Source organism: Chamaea fasciata, unplaced genomic scaffold, assembly GCF_029207755.1.
Source record: "Chamaea fasciata isolate MVZ Bird 193981 ecotype frontalis unplaced genomic scaffold, bChaFas1.0.hap1 SCAF_1, whole genome shotgun sequence".
Classification (NCBI taxonomy): domain Eukaryota; kingdom Metazoa; phylum Chordata; class Aves; order Passeriformes; family Sylviidae; genus Chamaea; species Chamaea fasciata.
Genome location: NW_027094086.1, coordinates 104044684 through 104066424, shown reverse-complemented (window position 1 = coordinate 104066424; position 21741 = coordinate 104044684). Strand labels below are relative to the sequence as shown.

Genomic DNA, 21741 nt, shown 5'->3' with positions numbered 1-21741 from the left:
CAGCAGCAGACTTACAAAAAGTGCATATGAAAAGATGCTATTCTAGACTATTTTAGTAATCTTACAATACCTGGGAAGATAAAGAGACTCCTTACTGAGCTCCTGAGGTTGAAATCGGTCTGTCCAGGAGGGCATTATCAGAGTCATTGTTTTAAAAGTCACCCTTGCCGTCTCAGAGGTGGTAATTCAGATCATGAAGCACTGGAAATTTCCTTCCCTGGCCCCCGACAGTACCACTTTAAAAGTAAATAGTAAGGCCTGACCTGACCCAAGGATAAACAAGTAGATTTTCTGAAGACTGAGAGCTACAGAAGATTCAGGAAAAATCCCAGTTCCAGAGACTAACAGACAACACAATGTGCATTCAAAGAAAGAATTAAATATGACCTTTGCAACATCTGCCCACTATGGCTGGGAACAGAATGTCGTTATTGTTATTGCAAGTACCATGCTGAAGAAACAATTAGGTTTTGTGTCTTTGTCATTGGTAAGGTTGTTGTGTTCTATTATTTATAGCTTGTGTGTGTGCGCGCGCGCGCATTGGCTTGTTTGTTTGTTTTTGTTTAGTATCATCACTTTCCTTAGATCCACTCCACTCAGTGTCTTGTGAGAGAGTCTGTCCATTTCGCCATGTAGCTTCTGCAGTTGTCCTTCCTTGAGTTCATTTTGTTTAAGTATTCCTCTATTCCTCTCAGCCTATACTTAGACTTTCAGCAGGTGTTCTTCTCAAGCTGCCTGCGTTTCCTTCACTGTCTTCTCTAACTCATTTGTATCCTGAGTCAGCCACTGGATTGTGCTGCCTTGGTGTTTGTATGGCCCCACAGTGAGGCAGACTAGGGAACTTGCTCAGTGAAACCATTCTTCTTGGCCAGTTTATTTTATTCTCGGTTTAGCCCCTCCCTTTTGTGATTTAGTGCTCAGCTGTACCAGGGCTACAATGAGAGAGGTCAGTAGGAATGAGTGGGAGTTGCAAGTTAACCTATTATATGAAAAGCTGAGTAAGTACTTGAGCTTATCCTGGCCATTTATCCCACGCAGAGCTGAAGCTGCTGTCTGTTCCTAATTTACAGCTGATTGTTTATTAACCTACAAAGCCAAAAGGGTAACAGTGGGTTTTTCTTTCAGTCCAAAATGACCTGCATCTTTTGCTTCAGTCTCTAATAGATCAGAAATTGAGCTTTGGAATTAGTTGATGCAGAGCCGTAACATTTTGTTGTCTTTCAGAAAAAAAAATTGTAGTCCCCATCATTTTACTGTAGATATGTGTTCTTAAGTAAGGTAGTTATTGCCTGCAGTTAGAGATTTCTGAGGGATAAAAGATACCTGAGAAACAGTATCCTTTTCAGAGTTTATTGATGTTAAATTGTGATGCATGTTGTATCAGAAAATACTTAAACTTTTTTTAGAGAAACATTTTGAAAAAAAGGATTTGGAAACAAAAAGTGAAACAAAGTTTTAGAGCATTTGTTACTCCTAAGTTTCTATACTGGCTTTGAAAATCCCTTTTTACGCAGGGGAATTTTTTGCGGGGAATTTTTTGTCAAAAGACATAAAAAAATAGAAAAAAATGAGTTTGACCAGTAAAGGCCTGCTACCAGATACAAATCACGTGATTTTTTTTTTTTTTTTTTGTATTTTTAGGCCAACACTTGTGTACTTTATTTAGCAGTTAGGCATGCTTTGAATAATCAGTTCTCTGTTTCAAAACAGAAATACAAGTCCAAAATCACATTCAGCATCTTTCTTTTCCCATATAGCATTGTCCCATTGTTTTGTCATCCCATGATGTACAGATTTGTAGATAATACTGGGGAGAGCAGCAAGGCAGAAGAGCAAATGAGCATTCCAAAGTTGTGATATATTGGAAGTATTTCAAGTGTTTCAGTCTGAGGAGGGGAAGAACTCAACTGCAGGAATTAACTCCTGGGTGAAAAATTGATTTCATAAAAGGCTGGGTAATTCCCTTGCTTGCATACAGTACCCTTTCTGGTGTTGAGTTATTCTCAGTGCTGAACTCAACCTTATGACTGGAATAAACCTTCTTCCAAAAAAAGACTCCTAGGGCCTTGCAAAATGTTAGACGTTCTTTAGATTTGACTCATGAAGGTGCCATCTCTGTTAGCAGTCTGCAGGAAGTGAGGGATTTTTTTTTTCTTCCATTTCCAGACTCATTTAACTTCAGTTTAAAAAACAAAACAAACGTGAAGACACACACACAAGAAAGAGAAACCTAAAAGAGATACCTATCAAAACTCTTCACAACTCCACTGTAAAACTGACAGAGGCTTCAGTTGCCCACATATGCATCCATATCAAGTCTGTTATGTTCGGTATATTCTCACCAGCTTCCTGAAGTGGAACTGAGACTTCTAGGGCTCTCTATGAGTCTGTCTAACTAGAAGGCTTGAAGGATAAGTAAAAGTTATGAATGAAAACTAGCTAACAATGTAGATGAATGTCTTGTGTGTAATTTTCTTCCTCTCCATGAGAGAATTTTTTCTTCCGGGTCTCAGCTGAAAAAAGCTCAGTTGGTTCAAGTCCAAAGACAGGGTAATGTAATTAGCCAGTTGATGAGGCTCTGGATTTTAGCTGTGTGCTGAGCAGTTAAAGATGTTTAAAATGCAGTGGGGTTAAAGCCCCCTAGAATTGTTTATAGTGCTCTTGCCTTTAGGAATGCAGTAGCTGAACTTGTCCGTATTTGGTCAGAGGACTGTATGTTCTGTGGGGAGCCTTGAACATGCACTTTTCAGTTGAAGGAATTAATACTAGAGAGAGATACAAGAAATTTGTTATCACAAGCTTGGTCTGAGAAGGTAAGCAACAGCAGCAACAAAACAGCTTATATGTGTGCTCTGTCAGATAGATCACTTTGGGGTCTGAAGGCAGCACTGTCTGAACTGAGAATGTAAAGTAAAGTTCTGATGTTGCTTTTGTGGACGAGAGTCGAGCCTTACAAAAAGCATGAGAGATCCCTTGAAGGCATCTGTGTATGACTGTGATGTATCTTGTTAGCACAGGAAAATACTTTCTCCTGAGTTGGGAAAGAACAGGTGGAGTTCTGTCATTTTTTGACTGTCTCTACAGAAAGAGTGATTTGGTAAACTTAATTGGTAAAAGTACTAACAGAGAGATTGGAAAGGGAAGGGGAAGATTGAACAGTATTTTTCCTCCTCAGGCAGTGTGGACTTCTGACTTTTATACAATATGAAAAGAAGTTACTTTATACTTTGTTCTGGTATGCGTATGTGATTATGCAGTTGAGGAGAAAGATGAGTGAAATAGAAGTGAAATGTGGTTTACAGACAACTTTGAACCATGTAATATTTTTTTTTTACCAGTCAACAAGGTAATAAAACAACTTTTGGAGAGTATTAATTTAAAAGAAAATCACTTTGTAGATCTGAACTAGTTGTTGAAACTCAGGAAAATGGAAAGTTCTCTGTGTCTGGACTATGTGAAATGGGTTTTAAATATTGGTCTGTCCCTCCTCTTTCTTTTTTTGAAATAAAAAAATGTTACTCCTTGGATAAAGGATTTTCCCGTACTGCTCAGGATGCATTACTAGATAATGTTTAGGTGCTAGAAATACCTGTCACGTAATGCATGCTATTTCCTAATTTTTGAAAGTGATATTTTGGGGCAGACTGAAGGTGACAGCATCTACTTAGCAAATGCAACTTCATCTCCTTTTAATCTTTTTCTTTATGGCGTACAGCAGTGAACTAGAAATACTTGAAATCCAATCATTTTTCTGTATTTTTATGTTCATTACCTATATGTGTCAATTTGTAATGTTTCTGTAGTTTATTCCCTAGGAAAAAAATTGGTAAGCAAAGGATGGGAATGCAAAGTACCTTTTTTCCCCTGCGTTAACATAGGTGCTTGTGAATTTATGTAACTGAATAATAATACAGAACTTCTATAACTCTACTTTTCTATTTACTTTTCCAGAGTAGGTATTGTATATTGACTGTGTTTTGTTTCTATGAGACTTTCTTAAATGTCAGAGTATTTGTGGGCAAACAAATGAGGTTATGATCTAAGCATCTAAGTAGCTGTTTGAACCACCTACTTTAACATGTGCTGCTGGGCCAAATTACTTCCTCAAGGTTTCTCTCCACAAAATTCTCCTCTGACAAGGGTATTCTTCCTTTGAAGGGCTGTACAAGTTTATGTGGCAGAAGGGTGTGTTCTGGCTGTAAATGGGTCTTTCCATCTTCATTTTTTTAGCTGGTCAAATACTCATGAACTTTATGGAGGGGTTTGTTCCCTCTACTCTCTGGAAGGAGAAGAAATTGGTGGTTATAATTTCTTCTTTCTCTTCTGGCTTCCACTGGTAATTATGAGATGGTGTTGGAGATACACACGGTGAAATGTGTTGTGTACAGCATCTCTTTACAGCATCCTTGAGCTAAGGCACTCAAAAAATTTTAGATGTTCCTCGATCATACTGCAGGTACTGTGTCCAGATTCTGTGGTTTTACACTAATGAGCCACAAAGGTATGTGAGAGATCTTGTTCTGCATAGCAGTGTTGAGATCTAGTAAGTTTGCCACCAAATTTTTAGTAGTAGTGCACCCTCATGCTTCTGAACTGCACATGCATACAAACGCAGCAGACATAATTTCCTTCACCATAATTAAGAGATCAGAAACTGTAAACCATCATTCTTAGAGTGCAGCCACCAAAAATCTGATTCATCAAGAATTCCTAGCTTTTTGTTCCGGTTGACCGCTCAGCCTCTTAAATGCTTTTTCTTTATGGTTTTTATTTGTTCTGTAATTAGTAAAATGCATGTCTTCTCTGTGTGATGCCTCCATTTCAGTTGCATTCTGCCAATTAGGGAGAACATTCTGCCATCTATCCTGTTGGCCTCAGTCTGAAAGAGGCACTTGTTCCTGACTACTCATTTGGTATCACAGATCATGTTTTTCCTTTCAATAAGGAAATGTTCAAGTGGACTGATTCTCTCCATGTGGTCAGTATATTTTGGCATATTACCTTCCTGATGCAATTATTGAAGATATTTAAGGATTCTACCAAGCTTCACCTTGTGCTTGGAATTCTAGACTTGTAGCATAGCTTGGACTTGATGACTTTGTTTTTTGATTTGATAGCAAACTTGAGCTTCTTTCTTTTAAAAAGAGGGTTTTCTTGATAACCTGAGTTTTTGCAGGAAAGCAAAATCCAGACATTGTTAACAAATAATTTTCTTGCTTAGAGTTGTCTTACCTTCTACCCAAGATTTTAATGAAATTTGCTAGGTATACCAGTGTGAAACCAGCAGGTGGTTGAATACCTGTCAGTATTCTTCCCTAGTCCTTCTGCTGGGCAACTTTAATTGTCATGTGAGAATAGTTCCACTGTGAGTGGTCTGAAAACAAGGTCACTGAAGTTCAGATTTTGCTCCAGTACAAATTCTCCTCGCTGTGTCTTTTCTTTTGTTGTTGTAGTTCTTGTAACCCTAAGACCAAGAAATGTACCTCATACTTCTTAGCTCCACATGAGAATATTGGAAAAGACAAAAATCAATGCCCAGACTTTCAGGGCTGATTACTTAAGGGGCACATATGTTAAGATGAAAATTCATCCTGCGGAATTCTGTTTACTGATGGATAGCCCTTGCTCTGGTAAATAATTTGAAATTTGGAGGTTTATTTTAGAACATTCTTCTTGTCAGGTGCAGGTCTCAGAATTGAATGCTAGAGGATTGTTAGATGAAACATGTTTCCAATTAGACACAAAAATAAAAATTATGACACCATTAAATTTATCAAATTGGAAATTACTTGGAATTGTTCATTTTGGGTAAAAAAAAAGGTCATTTTTTTTCTTATGGTGAAATCAGTTCAAGTTCTTATGATTCTACACGTAATGTACAATTCTGCACAAAAATGCAGCATTTTTGTAAGATACATTAAACGTTTGAAAGTAGGTAGGGTGAAAGATGGTTGTAAGAGATTTAAAACATTGATGTGTGTTAGATCCTGTTTAACAGTATTTTATGTTTATTTAGGTTCCTCTAAAGAAGGAGGAGCTGGAGCTGTGGATGAGGATGATTTTATTAAGGCATTTACAGATGTTCCTACTGTACAGGTAAAATGCTGTGTATATTGGTGTTTGTCTTCAGAAATACATTATTTGCAATAATGTTGTAACCTGCTTCTAAAATTTATGTAATTTTAGTATTCTATGCAAGCATCATTACTTTTCACTCTTGCTGACCTTTGAGTCACCATGGAAAGCTCTTCATATTTTTCCAGTAGTTACAAAAAAAAAAAAAAAAAGCCACTTCTTCTTTACTGTCCTACTAATTATTACCACATTGTGTTTTGGCTAAAATGCCTTACTGCTTTTCTCAAACTTATTCAGAAAGCTAGTGAAAATAAGTGAATGTTTTAGTAATAAAAAGATTAGCATAACATTTGGAAAGCTTAGAGCTACAATTTCAAGGCATAATGAAATTTAAATAGACAAATAATTTAAAAAGGAAGAATTGTATTTTCAAATTTGCCTGAATTGTAATGATGTGTGTCTGGTGTACGTGTCCTTATTCTAGCAATACTTTAAAAAATTAAATCTAGTGCCTTATTTTCATACTGATGAACTTGTTGGATTCTGAGTTCTTAATTAAAAGATCAGATTTTAATTTCTATTCTTTTAGTGTGGGAATTGCATGTATTTGATACTTTCACATAGTTGAGTCATTTAATATGTGTGTAGCTTATAAGGGCTAGTCTGAGTGAGCAGCTGAGGTGTGGAACACAACCAAAAACTCAGTAAGCCATAGTTCCCAAATGACAGAAGGATTTTGTAAGACTCCTTTTTCTTGATATGTATTTTTATTCTATTTTTATTTCCCAAGCATAGTTATTTGTTAGATCTGCTTCTGCAGGCAGCAATACTGTCTGCTTTCATGAGGGAGCACTCAATCTCCATGATCCCTGTCACATCAACGAAGTCTTTGTCTAACTCTTAAAGAGCTTTATGTATCTTTGCCTCTTCAGACTGTGTTAAGAATTCTTTGGAGGACGAAAACATTCAGCTCTTGGTATTGTTTGTCCCTGTTATGTTGAACAGAGCCATATTCCACAGTACAGAGAATGTGATGCCTGTAGTTCGGTGCCTTAGTGTTTGCAGTCCCAAGCAGAATTTTCTAATTACTCAGGCTGGTTGGTAACACTGCAGGAGCAAAAGTGGGGTGACCACTTACCATGCAACAGTCACTATTTAGTTATAAATTAATGTCTTTACTGAACTGTTGGTCCATGACATGAACCAACACATGTTATTTTCTGTCTGACTGCTGAATGGCCTAGGGAGGTAGGTCATTCTCTAAACTGCAAAAGATAGAGGAGAAAGACATGTGTCTTTACTAATCTCCCTCAAGTTGAGGTGAGGAGACAGGAGAGAAATGTGTAACTGACTCCAAAATGACCTATTTGGTTCATGGATGAACATGCAAGAAAAAGAAAATTTTTTTAGTGTCCTTAAGAATAATGACGTCCTGTCCAACTTCATGCTTCTGGTTGTGGACAATCTCTGATCTTTCAGAAAAAAAAAAACAAAAGCAGTTTTCACGTTCTCCGACCATGTTAATTACTAAGGAAGTGGGAAATTTCTGTTAGACTTGCGAAGAAAGAATGTTTGTGACCTGTAGTTTACTAAATTATCCTAAAAGTAAAGGATGGCATGAGGAGAGAGTTGTTTGGACCTTACCAGGCCCATTCCTGTGTCTCTTCTGTTTTCATTGTATTTATGTGTTGGAGTAGTGGCTTCAGTGAAAGTAAGGAAGGAAACTATATGGAAAACCAGATTCAATTTTGGATCAAGATTAAGTGCATCTGAATTAATCAAATAAATAGAGGTTACTTACAGTGTGGATATGTTTTAAGTCTCCAGTGGCAGATCTGACTTTGCAGTAAGCTGTTCATACGACTGCTCATCTCTTTTTAGGAATGTCATATTGTTCACTTGTACCCAGGTTTGAATCCCCATATTGAAAACACTTTCCACCTGTATAGTTATTCTTACTTGTGTTTGAGCTTTTAATTTCTCTGTCTTAGATGTTGCAGTTGCTTTTAATGAGGTGTGTGTATGTTGCCCTCTAATGGATAGCAGCAGTTTATGAAGAAGATGGGTGATTTTTAGATGTAGTCGGATGGATCTGTGGGCCAAAAAGTACTGTAGTGACAGGATTGTTCCTTCATATTAAAGATTACAACCATACTGTTTTTACAACTTAAACCTTTGCTGAAACAGAAGAAAATTCTGTGTTCGGGTTATTAGGAGTAACTCCCACTAATAGCTAAAATTTGTTTGAAAACAACTTCAGTTCTTTTTATAAAGTCTGATGTGGGAACTTGTGAGCAAAAAATGCATTATGTCATTGGCTGAACACATAATTTCATCTTGGCCTCCAAAAAGTATAATTAATTGAGGGCAGGGAGAAAAGAAATTATTAAAATATCGCCTTTTATTCCTGTGAAATTAAAGTAGGTGAGTACAACCTATTTTAGGAGAATTATGGATTTCTCTCCTTGACAGAATAAAATTACACTATTTATTAAATTCTACACTGGAATGCCAATTTGAATATTCCTCAGTCCAGTTCTGTTTGTGCCATGTAATTAAATAAAAAAATTAATTTTTTGCCTAGAAATGCTAATAGGGTGCACATTAACCCATTCAACAGGTTGTTTCTGTGTTTGTCTGCTGCCCAGCATGTTTTAGTCTTGCAGCAGTAATTATACTGTACAACATGGTCTCTCCATGACACAGAGGCTGACAACGAAAAAGTCCTCTTTTCAGGATTTGCTTAATGAAACAGCTCGCAAAAGGTTTTTGTACTTTAACCAGGATTTCAGACTGAGATTTGAGTGTGCATTGAACAGTCCTCAGTTAGATGCCACCAAAAGGCATCATCCTGTTTCCTTCTTGTTGCATTTCACTTCTTTATGATAAGTTCATAGAGAAATCCTGAGTTTCCTGAGAATTTTTGCCTCTCCTCTTGTAGGATGAGCTTTTTGTATATTAAAGCTCTGAACTGAGCAGGAGACAGGTCAGGGTGGGTTATGGTAAAGGGAGATCCTCAGGAAGTTGAATCATGTTATGAATTCTGATGGCATGAAGTATCACTTAAGCTGCATCTAGAGTTAATCAGTGACTAGTCCCTCACGCTTTCAAAGAAAAATAAAAATTTTCTTTCATAATGGAAATTGATTTTGATAAAAAAGTTTACTGAGACACATGTAATACTTTTTTTTTTTTTAAGAGTATAGTACTTACAGAATTAGTAATAAACTAGGGCTGTGTAACAACTATTAATGGACTACCAGTATACACAAATATATTCAATGGTGATACAGAACTTGTGTTCGATTTTTTTGGAGGGCAGTGGAGTAGAAAGTCTATTACACTTGGACCCAGTTTTTTTCATTAAGTCATTTGTTCATTTTAATTTAGTTATTTATCAGATGCTTAGTGACTTCCAGTGAGGGGAACAATAATAATGAGGAATAGCTTTCTGGTTTTTCTGGATGCAGTCATGTCTCCTGTAGAGAACAGCAAAGCTGCTTCCCCAGTGTATCCTGGAAGAGCTTACAGAGCTGCATGGTAATAAAAATCTCAGTTTTGTTCATAAAGTATATTCAGAAATTCTTTTCCTCCTGAAGCTGGTCTAGGTGTACTAATTTATATGTTGCGGAAAGGTTCCTACCCTGTTTATTCTGGAAACCCTGTGTTCTGCTTTAGAGCTCTGATGTCGTTCACCTCCTCCATATTCCAGCATGAAATATGCACACCTCCATAGCCATGTTCTGTTAAAGTGTTGAATAAAGAGTAGATGTCAATAGAGTTAAGGTTCCCTATTTTCTGTAAGCGATATTAATTTGATATTCTCAGGGAACTGGAAAACTAAATTGTATTGGAAATAACCCTTACTTACAGTAGTAATTTGAAGGTGCCTGGGAAATTAAGATATTTTAAAGAAAATAATCATTCACCTTAACTGCAGAACAGCAGAAAGACATTGCATCATTTGACCAGTAAGATGAAAGATGCATATGTACATGCTAGAACAGTGTGTTCAGGAGACAGAGTTCTTAATCAATTCATGCAAAGCAAGGTGTATTAACCACTGGCCCTTGTTTCCTCCATGTGCTCTTGCACATACAAAAGTTATGTCTTGTACTTAAATAATGAGGGAGCGTCAGGCCGTGCTATTTAGGTGCTGCATAAGTTATCATGCTGGTGTCCAGCTTTCGCTGTAGAAAGCCAGGAGTTCCCTTGAAGTCCTGACACATATCTGGCAGCCCTCTATCTTGAAGGTGTCTCAGGTGGTGCCAGGTGCTTGTGTATGGGCCCCAGTGAGTTTTGCCAATGTGATTATGTAAAAAATCTTCTGATCCAAAAAAGTGGAAATGTTTAGCTGAAAATACTTGGGGGGGGGGGGGGAGGAAAACAAAAAAAAACCTTGGCCAGATGACGTTTCTGCTTAGTAATTTGCTTCATAGTCTCTTAAACTTGTTCTGAGGCTGGAGGGGAAAATATTTGTATTTTGTGTATGCAGTGGAAGCAGAAAAAAGCATTCTTTGACTTATGTCCAGGAAAATAGAAGGGAAATCAGTTCATTTGACAGTAATTTTTTTCCATGAGTAGATTTTTTATTCCATTCTTCTTTAAAAATCTGTTCATATACAGGTACAGTTCAATAAAGACATTAATTCATTTATAACCAAATAATGACTGTTACATGATAAGATTGTTCAGGTTTCAGTATTGGTGGTCTTACTGTATAGTGAGAATTCTGACTAGAGGTGGCTCCTTATATTTATTTACTGACTGTAAAAGTTAATGAATGATAGTCTTAAAGTGGCAACGCATGAGAAGCTGTGGAAGCCTTTTAATTTAATTTTTCAGACAAATTTTAGTTTCAGCCTTCGCCTAGCCCAGTTTGTTTCTCAGAGAGTCCCAGCTTCAAAAGAGTTGCAATGAGTTAAAATGTTGGTTGAGTTTTATTATAAGAGTGAGTATGAAAATGAAACTGAGTTTCGGTAGTATTGCAGCAGATTATGTAAAACCTCTGCTCCTGTTGAATTATTTATTTTTTTAAGTGGAGCTGATGAAATTGTAGATATTGTTAGTTCATTACAAAGGTGGGGGGTAAAATCTTTGTGATGAGCGAAAAGGAAAGGAAAATGTTGAAAGGAAAATGTTGTTTCTCAGCTGTTTTTTAAAATGAATATTTGTTACTGTGTGACATCCTTACAGATGGTCTTAAAATTCCCCTTTATAACTCTTACACAGATCTCTGGAACTTAGGGGATAAGATTTGTGGGATTAAAATCATGTTTTCACTCTTCTTGAGCTATTTTTCTTCATCACATTATTTGGGATATTAACAATATGAAGTTCCTGATTTTTTTTTTTTTTTTTTTAATACTTCAGATCTATTCTAGTAGAGAACTTGAAGAAACGTTGAACAAAATCAGGGAAATTCTCTCAGATGACAAACATGATTGGGATCAGCGAACTAATGCGGTAAACTTTTTATCTGGTTTCAGGCTTGGTTGGGTGTATTTCATAAAGCACAGACAGCCAGATATTTTAAAATGCTTTTTTCCTAAAGTCATTACAAAGTAATGAAAGAAATTTTCATTTTAATTCTTACACCTTGACTTTCTGTACACCAAGTAAGTTTGAGTATTTTTTAAAGTCTAGAATGCATTTTTGATGACATTTAAGTTGAAGCTTTACTAAAGGCCATCATATGTGTTTAAGTTTGGCATTTATGCAAAGTTACATTCTACAGGTTAACTGCTAGCATTAGTACCTCTTGTGTGGGGCTATGAAAAGTTCCACTTACAGGGTTAAAATGTTTGGGTGTATGTTCCATTAATATTTTTTAATCAGATTTATGGCATCTAAATGTTTATAAACAGGTATGTGAACAGAATTATGTATTTGTGTATTTGTATTCTGGATTCTGAGATTTTTTTCTCTTTTTTTAGCTCTAGAGCTTAATATAATTTTTTTACTTTTTTTTTTAATTACTGCCATGTATTTTGAAAATTTTGCTTTAAAGACATGCCTGCATTTATTTTTGCATAGTGAAGCTATTCCTTTTTTTTTTTTTTATTTTGAAGTGTGTGTTGTCAGTGTCCTAACCCAAAGACATTAATCCTTTTAGCTGAAGAAGGTTCGGTCCTTGCTGGTTGCTGGAGCTGCACAGTACGATGGGTTTTTCCAGCACTTACGGCTGTTGGATGGTGCTTTCAAGCTGTCAGCCAAGGATCTCAGATCCCAGGTGGTCAGGGAAGCCTGCATTACTGTAGCGTAAGTACTGTTCCTGTGCCTTCGTGTACCTTGCTGGATGTTTGTGTGAGGTTGGCTTAGAGGTGCTTTATCAGTGTTCCAGAAGGATCAGAAGCCACAGAGGAAAAGAAATGCTTAAAGGAATTTGTTCTCTTAGGGGATACACGTAGTTGATAATCCTGTAAAAGACTATATGTGAATAACCAGTTACCATCATTGCAAAGTCATCGTTAGTGCAGGTTAATACAAACTGCAGTGGATAATATTGGGGACTTATCTCAGGATCACTTGTGCTCGGGTGATTGGACTGCTTGTAAAGACAATGTGAATAGTGCTGTAGTGGTTTGAACACAGAGCATTTTGGTGAGGTAATACCTCTCATGGAACCATGGAATGGGTTTGGGTTGGAAGGGATGTTAAAGATGATCTAGTTCCAACCCCCTTGGCAGTGCAGGGACACCTTGCACAGGACCAGGTTGCTCAAAGCCCCATCCAGGCTAGCCTTGAGCACTTCCAGGGTTGGCTCTCTGGGCACGAGACAGATGACTGTGATAATTTTAGAAGCCATGGCTAAACTGAAATGAAATCTTCACCTGTTAGCATGTCATGGACTCCTTTAAATTCAAGAGCGGAGGGGAAGACCAGGGTAGTCTTTCCCATTTCCGTGTTTTCCATGACTTTTTTATTCTCTGGAAAGACAGTGTAACCAGTGATTTTCAGTGGCCATCTGAAACAGGAACACCACAGAGTTCACCCTTGCTATACTGGTCTCCTTTATGAACAGACCGGGGAGAAATGTTGAAACATACAACTGCCCTTTCCAAGGAAATCGAGACTTTGAGAAAATCAAAGTAACCTTTCCTAAGATGAAGTTATGAGCAGTGTAAAAGTATGCAGTGTAAAACTGTAAATGTTCTCATCCAGACCTAACAACCTGGAATTTTCCTTGATCACTAAAACTTTGATGTATTTGCTGTGTCATTTGCTGCTGGCTACAAATTCTTTTTATATAGTCTTTCTGCACGAAAGAAGCGTTTGCTGTCACCAGTGGACATTTGGAGTCTGTAGTGTGTGTTGTTATATTTGTTAAAACTGAAAATGTAACCTTTAACAGACCAGGGAGTCAAATTTTATGGTTGGCTGGTTGTGGCGAGTTTAGTGGTTTTGTCTGCCTTCGAAACAAACAAAAAAAAACAACCCTCGATAATTTATTTAAAATTTTAGATTTATGCATCTCAAAGTGTGTTAAAAAGCAGAAATACAATGATACTTTATGCAGACATGAATGTTCAGGCTTTCCAATTGTAGTATTTGTTTCTCATTATGAAATAAAGTTTTTCACGTTTGGCTTCTTAGCCTGCCTGGAAATCATGAAATTGAGAAATTCTGTTGTTTGGGAAGATGTATCTTTAAAATCCACAATGTACCTCGTTATTTTAAGACTAAAAAATTAATTAATGTTTTTCCTAAACAGCCACCTTTCAACTGTTCTGGGAAACAAGTTTGACCATGGCGCTGAAGCAATTGTGCCTACTCTTTTTAACCTGGTTCCCAACAGCGCCAAAGTGATGGCAACCTCTGGGTGCGCAGCCATCAGGTTCATTATTCGGGTAGGTGCTTCTCTCTCGCTTTGCCTGCTAGGAATTCTCAGGTAGTGCCTCTTGGCAGAGTTAACAGCTATACTGAAATGCAGGTTTTTAAATCCTTCTTTAACAGAGGAGTAATATTTCTCATGGGTGGAAAAAAGCTGTGTGTCATTGAAACCAGTTGGCAGCATTGTCATAATAAAGATATTAGAATAGGTATGAAAAACAACATGGTTTGGGGGGATTTTTGTAATGTGTTAATTGCAAAAAGACCAAATGTGTTTCAAAGGATAACTGCTTTTAACTGCCTTTTTGGAAAAGACAGAGTTAAGCTAGTAGCTGAGAAACTAGTGAGAACTTGAATAGTGCAAACAACAAAACAGAGGTATATCTTTCTACAAATACATTCCCCCAAAAAAAGATTTGGAACTATGGAATTAATGATAAAATGTTGAAGAGACTGTGCATACCTGGATCAGTTCAGAAAGCACAAGTTCATGAAAGAAAAATCCAATAGAGACTTACATTTTTTAATTCAGGAACTTTCAAAACTGAGTCCTTAAAGCTATAGTGTATGGAACAGAGAAGTGCTCCATCTTAGCTGTTCACTACTGAGTGTTCTTTGAGCATCTTCTACTGGTGTCTCAGGCAAAATACTGAAGAGTTTTGGGACTTGTACTGATACATTTGTGTTTCACATAAAGTAAGAGATTGCCTGTGGTTTCTATATTAGAAGTTGTGGTGTTCTTAATGCCAAGCTCTTACTGCAGTTTACTATGATCTCATTGGTGGTTTTAATTTTGTAAATTGTTGGAAAACCTAAGAGGTTTCATCTCTTACACCTTTTGTTCAGCATACATCTTTAACATGGTTTGGAATGTGTACTTGCTCTGTCTGTGCCTCTGAGAATGTGCTCTGAGACCTCTGCATGCATTTGCATCAGCACTTGGGCTAAGACTAAATCCCTTGGCATTTTTTCCCCAGACTCTTGCACTGCACTGTGAGATGCCACAGACTTGAGAGTGAGAGAAGGAATACACCTTACACAGGATAATTAAAGTTGTGAGAGAACAATACAATTTGCAATAGTTTAAGACAAGCTCAGGCATGTAAGAAACTATTAACATTCACCAGTTACATTAAATTGGCTTTATTGGTTCGGTTCATTTGAAGACAAGCTTACACATCAGCTATAGTTGCCCTGATTTTGTTTAAATTTCTGTTCCTCTTAGCTGTTACTTAACATAGTGGATTTGCAGCTTAAAAACAAGAAAATCCTCTCCACAGTGTTCAAATATCCAACCAATAAATGGCATGTGTGAAGTGTTCTGGCAGAAAATTTGTGCCTCTTTGTGCCTTCATTGGATATCATATTTCTTCTCCAGGAAGTTCTTACACTGCAGTCTGATTCCTCTTTCTTGACTCGTAGTACATCATGAATCCAATTAAAAAAAAGGTGGGGGGAGGCCAGTGAAAAAAGGGGGATCATGGAGAGATGGCATGGTGGCAGAAGTCTTTTTCAGAAGGAGGTGGAATTCAGGTTTGTCAGCTGATCTTCAAGGTGGTTTGCAAGGAAGCACATGTCATTACATTCCCAAAGGAGTAGCAGATGAAATGTGACGTCTTCAAAACTGAATGAAAGCCAGCCTGAGGCTTGACTTCTTTACAAAATACTTTCTAGAAGTTACAACATCGATAGCTCCAAAGACTTTGAATGTACCGGTTCCTCCATCTGTAAAAAACCTTTATTTTTACCCCTGATCTGCCCATTGTCCCTTTCTGAAAGTCTTAAGCTCTTTTCAATTTGCAATCTATGCAAAACACAAACAACCCCCCTTAAAACTGTGTTTAAAAGTATATCAGGGCAAACAAATATAACTGTTAGGCTCTTCCAGAATTTCTGATTAATTCCTTCCTAATTCTAAAATTGGCAGTGCTCTGTGAGCTGATGATTATCTCTGCTTTTTTTGTGATTTGTGTGTTTATATCCTGCAGCTGTGATACATGAGAGAGTAAGAATTCTTCAGTACTGTACTTCTTAAGATCTTGGATTTTTTTAAAATTAGCCTACTGTTTCACACTGTATTGGGGACTGTTTACTCTAGGTATTTAATCAAGAAAGGACTAAAGAAATTACCTGAAAATAGATTTGTTGAAACTTGGAATTAAAATGGTAATCCTTTGTGTCTACAAGTAGTTAAGATAAGCTGAAGTAAGGCAGCTTTAATTCTGAATTCTGTAATGCATTTGGATTTAATGTAGTTTATTACATCAGGTGTTTCCATATGGATTTTATATATAAGCTTGCGTATATATCAGTGCTTTTATTACTTTATTGACATATTTTGCATTAAAGGAAATTTGGTCCTTGTGGCACTAATCAAACTGATCCTTGTAAGAATGCCCATATTTTCATATTTATTGATTCCCTTTTTGTTCTATAACCCTGACTTTTAAGACATCTACATCTACTATTTTTTTTTCCTATGGCAAAGCTAAAATAGCATCAGCTTTCAACTCCTTTGAGAAGACAGCTACATTTGAACTACTTAGATTACTTTTGACAGCAAAGTATTGCATGTCATGATGTGATTGTTGATGGCACTGGAAGTGGTTTTTGCTTGACCTTTTGGAAGAAAATAGCTTTAATCAATAGACATGCTAATAGTAGTCTTTCATTTAATAGTATCCTATGATTTCATTTTGGTGAGCATTTTAAATTATTGCAGTTTTCATTATATTGTCAGTTCTGTTTGAATTAATTAGTACAGTACAAATTCAGGAATGCTTTTCTCATTAACTGCTTTGTCTTTTTTTGTCAGCATACTCATGTGCCACGACTCATACCTTTAATAACAAGCAACTGTACCTCAAAATCAGTTGCAGTTAGAAGGTAAGTACATTATAAACTAAAATGATTAAAGCTGTTGCTTTTAAAAATATGATTATCATATGGTGAAAATTAACCAATTAGAAGATTTATGGCCATAAACTCTGAACACACAAAACTGTTACCCAGTAAACTGCAAACTACAAAAATTAACTTCAGCCTTGAGACAGTGGCAGCTACCTTAGGACGCAGAGCATCTATGTGGTGTTGTGTTTAAAATTCAGCTACATCTCCAGCATGTTGCTTTCTCTGAGAACATAATGCTTGAACACTTGGATTGGCTCTTGAGAAAAATAATTGTTTTTTGACAGAGTGTAATTTTCTGCGCTTGAATCACACAAAAGCAGTTAATGCTGTTTCTGGGCCGACACTGAAAGTGATGTCACTGTGTGTGCAGGAAACAACTTGAGGATCTGAATTACTTTTTTTTAGTCTAAGCTGCTTTTGCATCTAAAGCAAGTGTTACTTCAACCCAGATTGTACTGACCTGCCACAACTCCTGGTTTCACTGCAAAACAATTAACAGGCCTTCAGTGCCTCTGCATGCTGTGGCTTTACTGAGGAAGGTTTAGACTGTAGGTGGCTTTGGTACTGCAGTTCACAATCCAGTGAGTATCAGTGAAGGCATTGTCTCACTGCTTTCATTCTTTTGGAAGGACAACGAAACACTGGGTTGGTTGTAGCAGTGAAAAGCATTTCAGGGTTTCTTGCCACGCGTTGCTCATGTCCAAAGGATTTGGGAGAATAAAATGCAAGTTTGTCCCTCCAGAACAGGTCAAAAATGCTGAATAACCAGAAAAAGTGATAGCTTCAGGCTGTCAAGTTCGCTACATGTTGGAAAATTATCTACACCTCCCTCATCTGTGTCAGTTTGATTTTTCATCAGCATCTAGCTTCAGACATAGTTTAAAAGTATGCCTTTTGCTAATGGCAGTTTGCTAAATTGTCAGAATTCCCAAATTATTAATGAATACAGTTACATAACTTCATTAATACAGTGCCAGAAAACCTTTTGCAGTGCTTTCTATATGTAGAGCCCTCTGCTAATGGTCTCGTATTTCGCTTTATGCTACATACTCCATAGTGACAGATGGAAGGATGGAAATAGTGTTTTGGACAGAAGTTGTGTCTTTAATACTTGTTTTTTATATTAGGATTTTATACTCTCTACAAATTTTTCAACTTCATTAATTTATGTCAGATTTTTTGGGACTAATATAGTTAACATAGGGTGTGTGTAACAACATGACTTGAACAGCACATTGTTAATTGAACCACATGTGTTACTTTGAAGTTTAAGATTAGTTAGCCTGCATGTTTGCTTAACATACAGAATATTTTAACTTTCCAATAAGGTGACCAATACCCTTATTTGACAGGTAAATGTACTATTGTTTCATTTATTTCCCTCAGGGGGAAAGAGTAAAGTTAGTGTTTATTCCACAAGCACATTAGAGAAATGAGTATTTAATTATGGCTTTTGTTCTGTGTTTTTAGGCGCTCCTTTGAATTTTTAGACCTATTACTACAAGAGTGGCAAACACATTCACTGGAAAGGTATGGGCCAGTATACTTTTTCACCAAAGATAAACTGCTAATGTAATTTAAGACAGAAATATTGTCGTTGAATCCTTTAATTGGATTATGTTGTCCAGTGTTGGCCAGCCTTTCTGGCATAGACAGCCCTTCTAGCACAGCAGGTCATGCGGCTCATTCAGGTGCCAGGGGGAAGGAGAGCTGTATGTTCCAGCCTTGGCTTCCTGTGGCCTCTTCTCCTTACCCTCTGCCTCTCCTATCCTGCATGTGAGAAATGCATACACAGGTAAGCATCTGCCTTTTCTCCTGGAAGGAGGACATTTGTGTGTTTGCTATGAAAGAGGGCAGGTGGGCTTAGGCTGGAGGACTTTTTGTGGTAATGAGTAAGGGCACACTGTGGCTTCTCCAGATGGGAAAACAGTACGTGCATAATTTATGCAGGATGGTCACTGTAAACACAGGGTAAGAGCAGAGAGACTAAAGACAGAGATCCAGAAAAGGCTCTGGAGAATTCATCCAGCTCCACAGTCACATTTCTGTCCCTCAGGGTGCTCCTGGGAAAGGGAGTAAGGGAGAAATAACTTCATTTATGCCAAAGTGTCTAAAAAACAAAACCCACCACCTCTTCCCCATCCCCCAAATAACAAACCTCACCTTGAATTAAAACTTGTTTATCTTCACAAGTTTGTGTTCTGATGGATGCTTTATTTTTTGTTGGACATGTATTCAGGTTTAGAACTCATGTGCCAAAAGCTTTCAGAGCTGAAAGAAAACTTAGTCTCAGTTTTTCCCTTTTTCTTGCTAATATTATAACAGTAGAAATAGTTTTTTCATTTTAGGAAGGCAGGTATCTTGAAAAAGGTATCTTTATATAACTTTTTAAGTGTGATAGGTGGACGTATGTCAGAAAAGTAGATTAAAATCCTTTTAGATTGAAGGAGTAAGCTGACCTAAACCTTTACAGAAGATAGAGTTATGTCATTGGTGTGCTTAAGTGTTTGTTTACTGCATATTTTGGAAAGAACTAGCATTGCAGCTGTTTTTTACTTGTTGAAATGTTAATTGAAGTGTAAAGCTACTGCTTGGAATTTGGAGTAGCAAAATAGCATGAAGAATGTCTTTCTTCTAGGCATGCAGCTGTCTTGGTTGAAACAATCAAGAAGGGCATTCATGATGCTGATGCAGAAGCAAGAGTGGAGGCAAGAAAGTGAGTTTTGATTAATTTTGCTCTGAAAAATTGCATGCTAAATGAGTGATAGAAGGCTCTAATCCAAGGTGAGCTGCTACCCATAGCTGAAGAGGAGGACACAAGTTTGTTTGAAAACTGATGTTTCTGTCCTGAATTACTACCTAGTTTCTTTTGCAAAAGATGTTCTCAAAGCTGAGTCAGTCAATACGGTTGTGCAGCATTTGATGATTCCACTGAAAGAAGAGTTAGAAAGGTTGATACTACTGAATAATCATTCTCCTCCCATTAATAAAGTCTTTAAACAACTGCAGCACTTTGACTAGTGAGAAGGCCAGAAAATAATTCCTTTTGCTTCCCCACACAACTGGTAAGTGAATGTGAGACATTCAGAGGATAGATTGAAGTTACTTAAAAAAAATTTATTCAGTCAGTGTAGCTGGTTTCTTTCATGACTTGATGAGCACTGTTGTGTGCTTCACATACTCTCAGTTCCTTTCACTCCCATCCATGGTTCATTGTGCAATCTTTACTTCCTGACTCCACCCTTTAAAGAAAAAACTGAGTATTTACATGTGGTTATTCTTTTTTGCAGGGCTTATCTGGGTCTTAGAAATCACTTTCCTAGTGAAGCTGAGACTCTGTACAATTCTCTGGAGCCGCCCTATCAAAGAAGCCTTCAGACCTACTTGAAGAATTCTGGCAGTATAGCATCTCTCCCTCAGTCAGACAGGTCATCCTCTAGCTCACAGGAGAGCCTCAAGTAAGGGTCACTTAACTATTTCTGAGCCAAGAAACAAATGCAGTTCTCAAAAGCAAATTATCCAGATTCCTGTTGAATACAGAAAAACTGCAGCTTTATTTTGTGACTCCTAATTTTTTTAATAAGAATTTCTTCTATGGTGTTTCACTATATGACAGTGTTACCCCAGCAAGGTGAAAAGTGCAGGCAGTCTTAATCTGGATTTTGGCACGCTGTATTCATACATTCATTCCTTAACAGCTGCTTTAAACACCAGAATATCTTCAATGTTGATATTGATGTCCAGCATTCTCATGTGCTGAACAGATCTATGAGAGCTATAATGGTGTTACTCATTTTTCATCTCTTTTCACTGGAAGGCATGAAAGAGGAACATCAGCAATGAGATTCATTCAGAGTGGAGATTGGTTTGGGTTTTTTTTTCCCGGTCTTCACAGTGCTGAATATGTATTAACAGTATTTCACAGCTCTGCCAGTTACTACAGGGTGGGTCTGTGCTGCAGTCAGTGATGTATTAAAATGCGTAGAGAATCTTGACCTGAATAAATTAAAGCTTTCTTAGGTACCAATAACAAAAGAAATCTACTGGCTTTTTAGCAGAAATGTGAAGTAGTAGTATGTGGTGATTTTTGCCTTTAAATGCTAGAAAACTTCCTCCAAGTATTTCAGCCTGTTAATATTTCAGATCTTCATTACCAAAAGCAGAGAGCTTGCCTGCTCGCTTTTGACTTGAAAGCAAAGATGCTTCTTGCATATTGGAAGTTCTTTTTTTTTTTTTTTTTTGGCTAATGCCTTAAATACCAGAGCAGAGGTTTACCTTATCTTTCTTATGATACTTGTAATTATAAAAAATCATTTAAAAAATAATTGTCTCTGATGCAAGCAATTGCCAGCACTTTATTTTCCACAAATTTTTATTCAAAGACTACATGTTCTTGTTCAAATTAATCTGTGTTCCCATCAGAAAAGAAAAGTGCTGTTAATGGGTTGCTGGTAATATACTGTTTAAAACTAAATTACAGGGAAATTAGCATCTTAAAATACTCTTAAATCTTCAAATGATGCTTCTCATGTTGCAAGATGTGTAAGTGCTACAGTACAGAAAGTGAGGGGTAAAATAAGGAATGAACGGAAGAGGTGATGATACTGGAAATTCATGACATTTTAATTGATTTATTACTAACTTTGCATTCAGATGGATGGCTTTTACTCTGTTACCCAAAATTTTATTTCTGGCTTTTAGTATAGATGCTAAATTCCCCCTGTATAGGCTAAATTAGGAAATATGGGTATGATTTTCCTACGAGTCTGATCCTCTGTGACTTTTGACCATCGGAACTTACATCTCATACAATCCAAAATTGTTTTAGAGAAGATGGAAGAATGGGAGAGAAGTGTGGTGACTTCTGCCTACCTGTATGAGACTGCTTACATAAAATGTGAATTGCAGTAGGTAGTGGCAGTT

The 21741-nt window shown here is 37.0% G+C and overlaps 1 protein-coding gene across 26 annotated transcripts in view; it reads left to right on the top strand.

The window, feature by feature from the left end:
• The window catches only part of CLASP2 (cytoplasmic linker associated protein 2), a 142110-nt gene that overhangs the window by 67182 nt on the left and 53187 nt on the right, over positions 1–21741 (top strand). For all 26 annotated transcript variants that reach the window (XM_066191626.1, XM_066191599.1, XM_066191631.1 and 23 more), the window contains 8 exons: positions 6017–6096; positions 11449–11541; positions 12191–12336; positions 13790–13925; positions 16724–16794; positions 18289–18348; positions 19457–19534; positions 20109–20276. In XM_066191626.1, coding sequence (XP_066047723.1) covers positions 6017–6096; positions 11449–11541; positions 12191–12336; positions 13790–13925; positions 16724–16794; positions 18289–18348; positions 19457–19534; positions 20109–20276 — 832 coding nt within the window. The remainder of the gene's footprint in view (positions 1–6016; positions 6097–11448; positions 11542–12190; positions 12337–13789; positions 13926–16723; positions 16795–18288; positions 18349–19456; positions 19535–20108; positions 20277–21741) is intronic.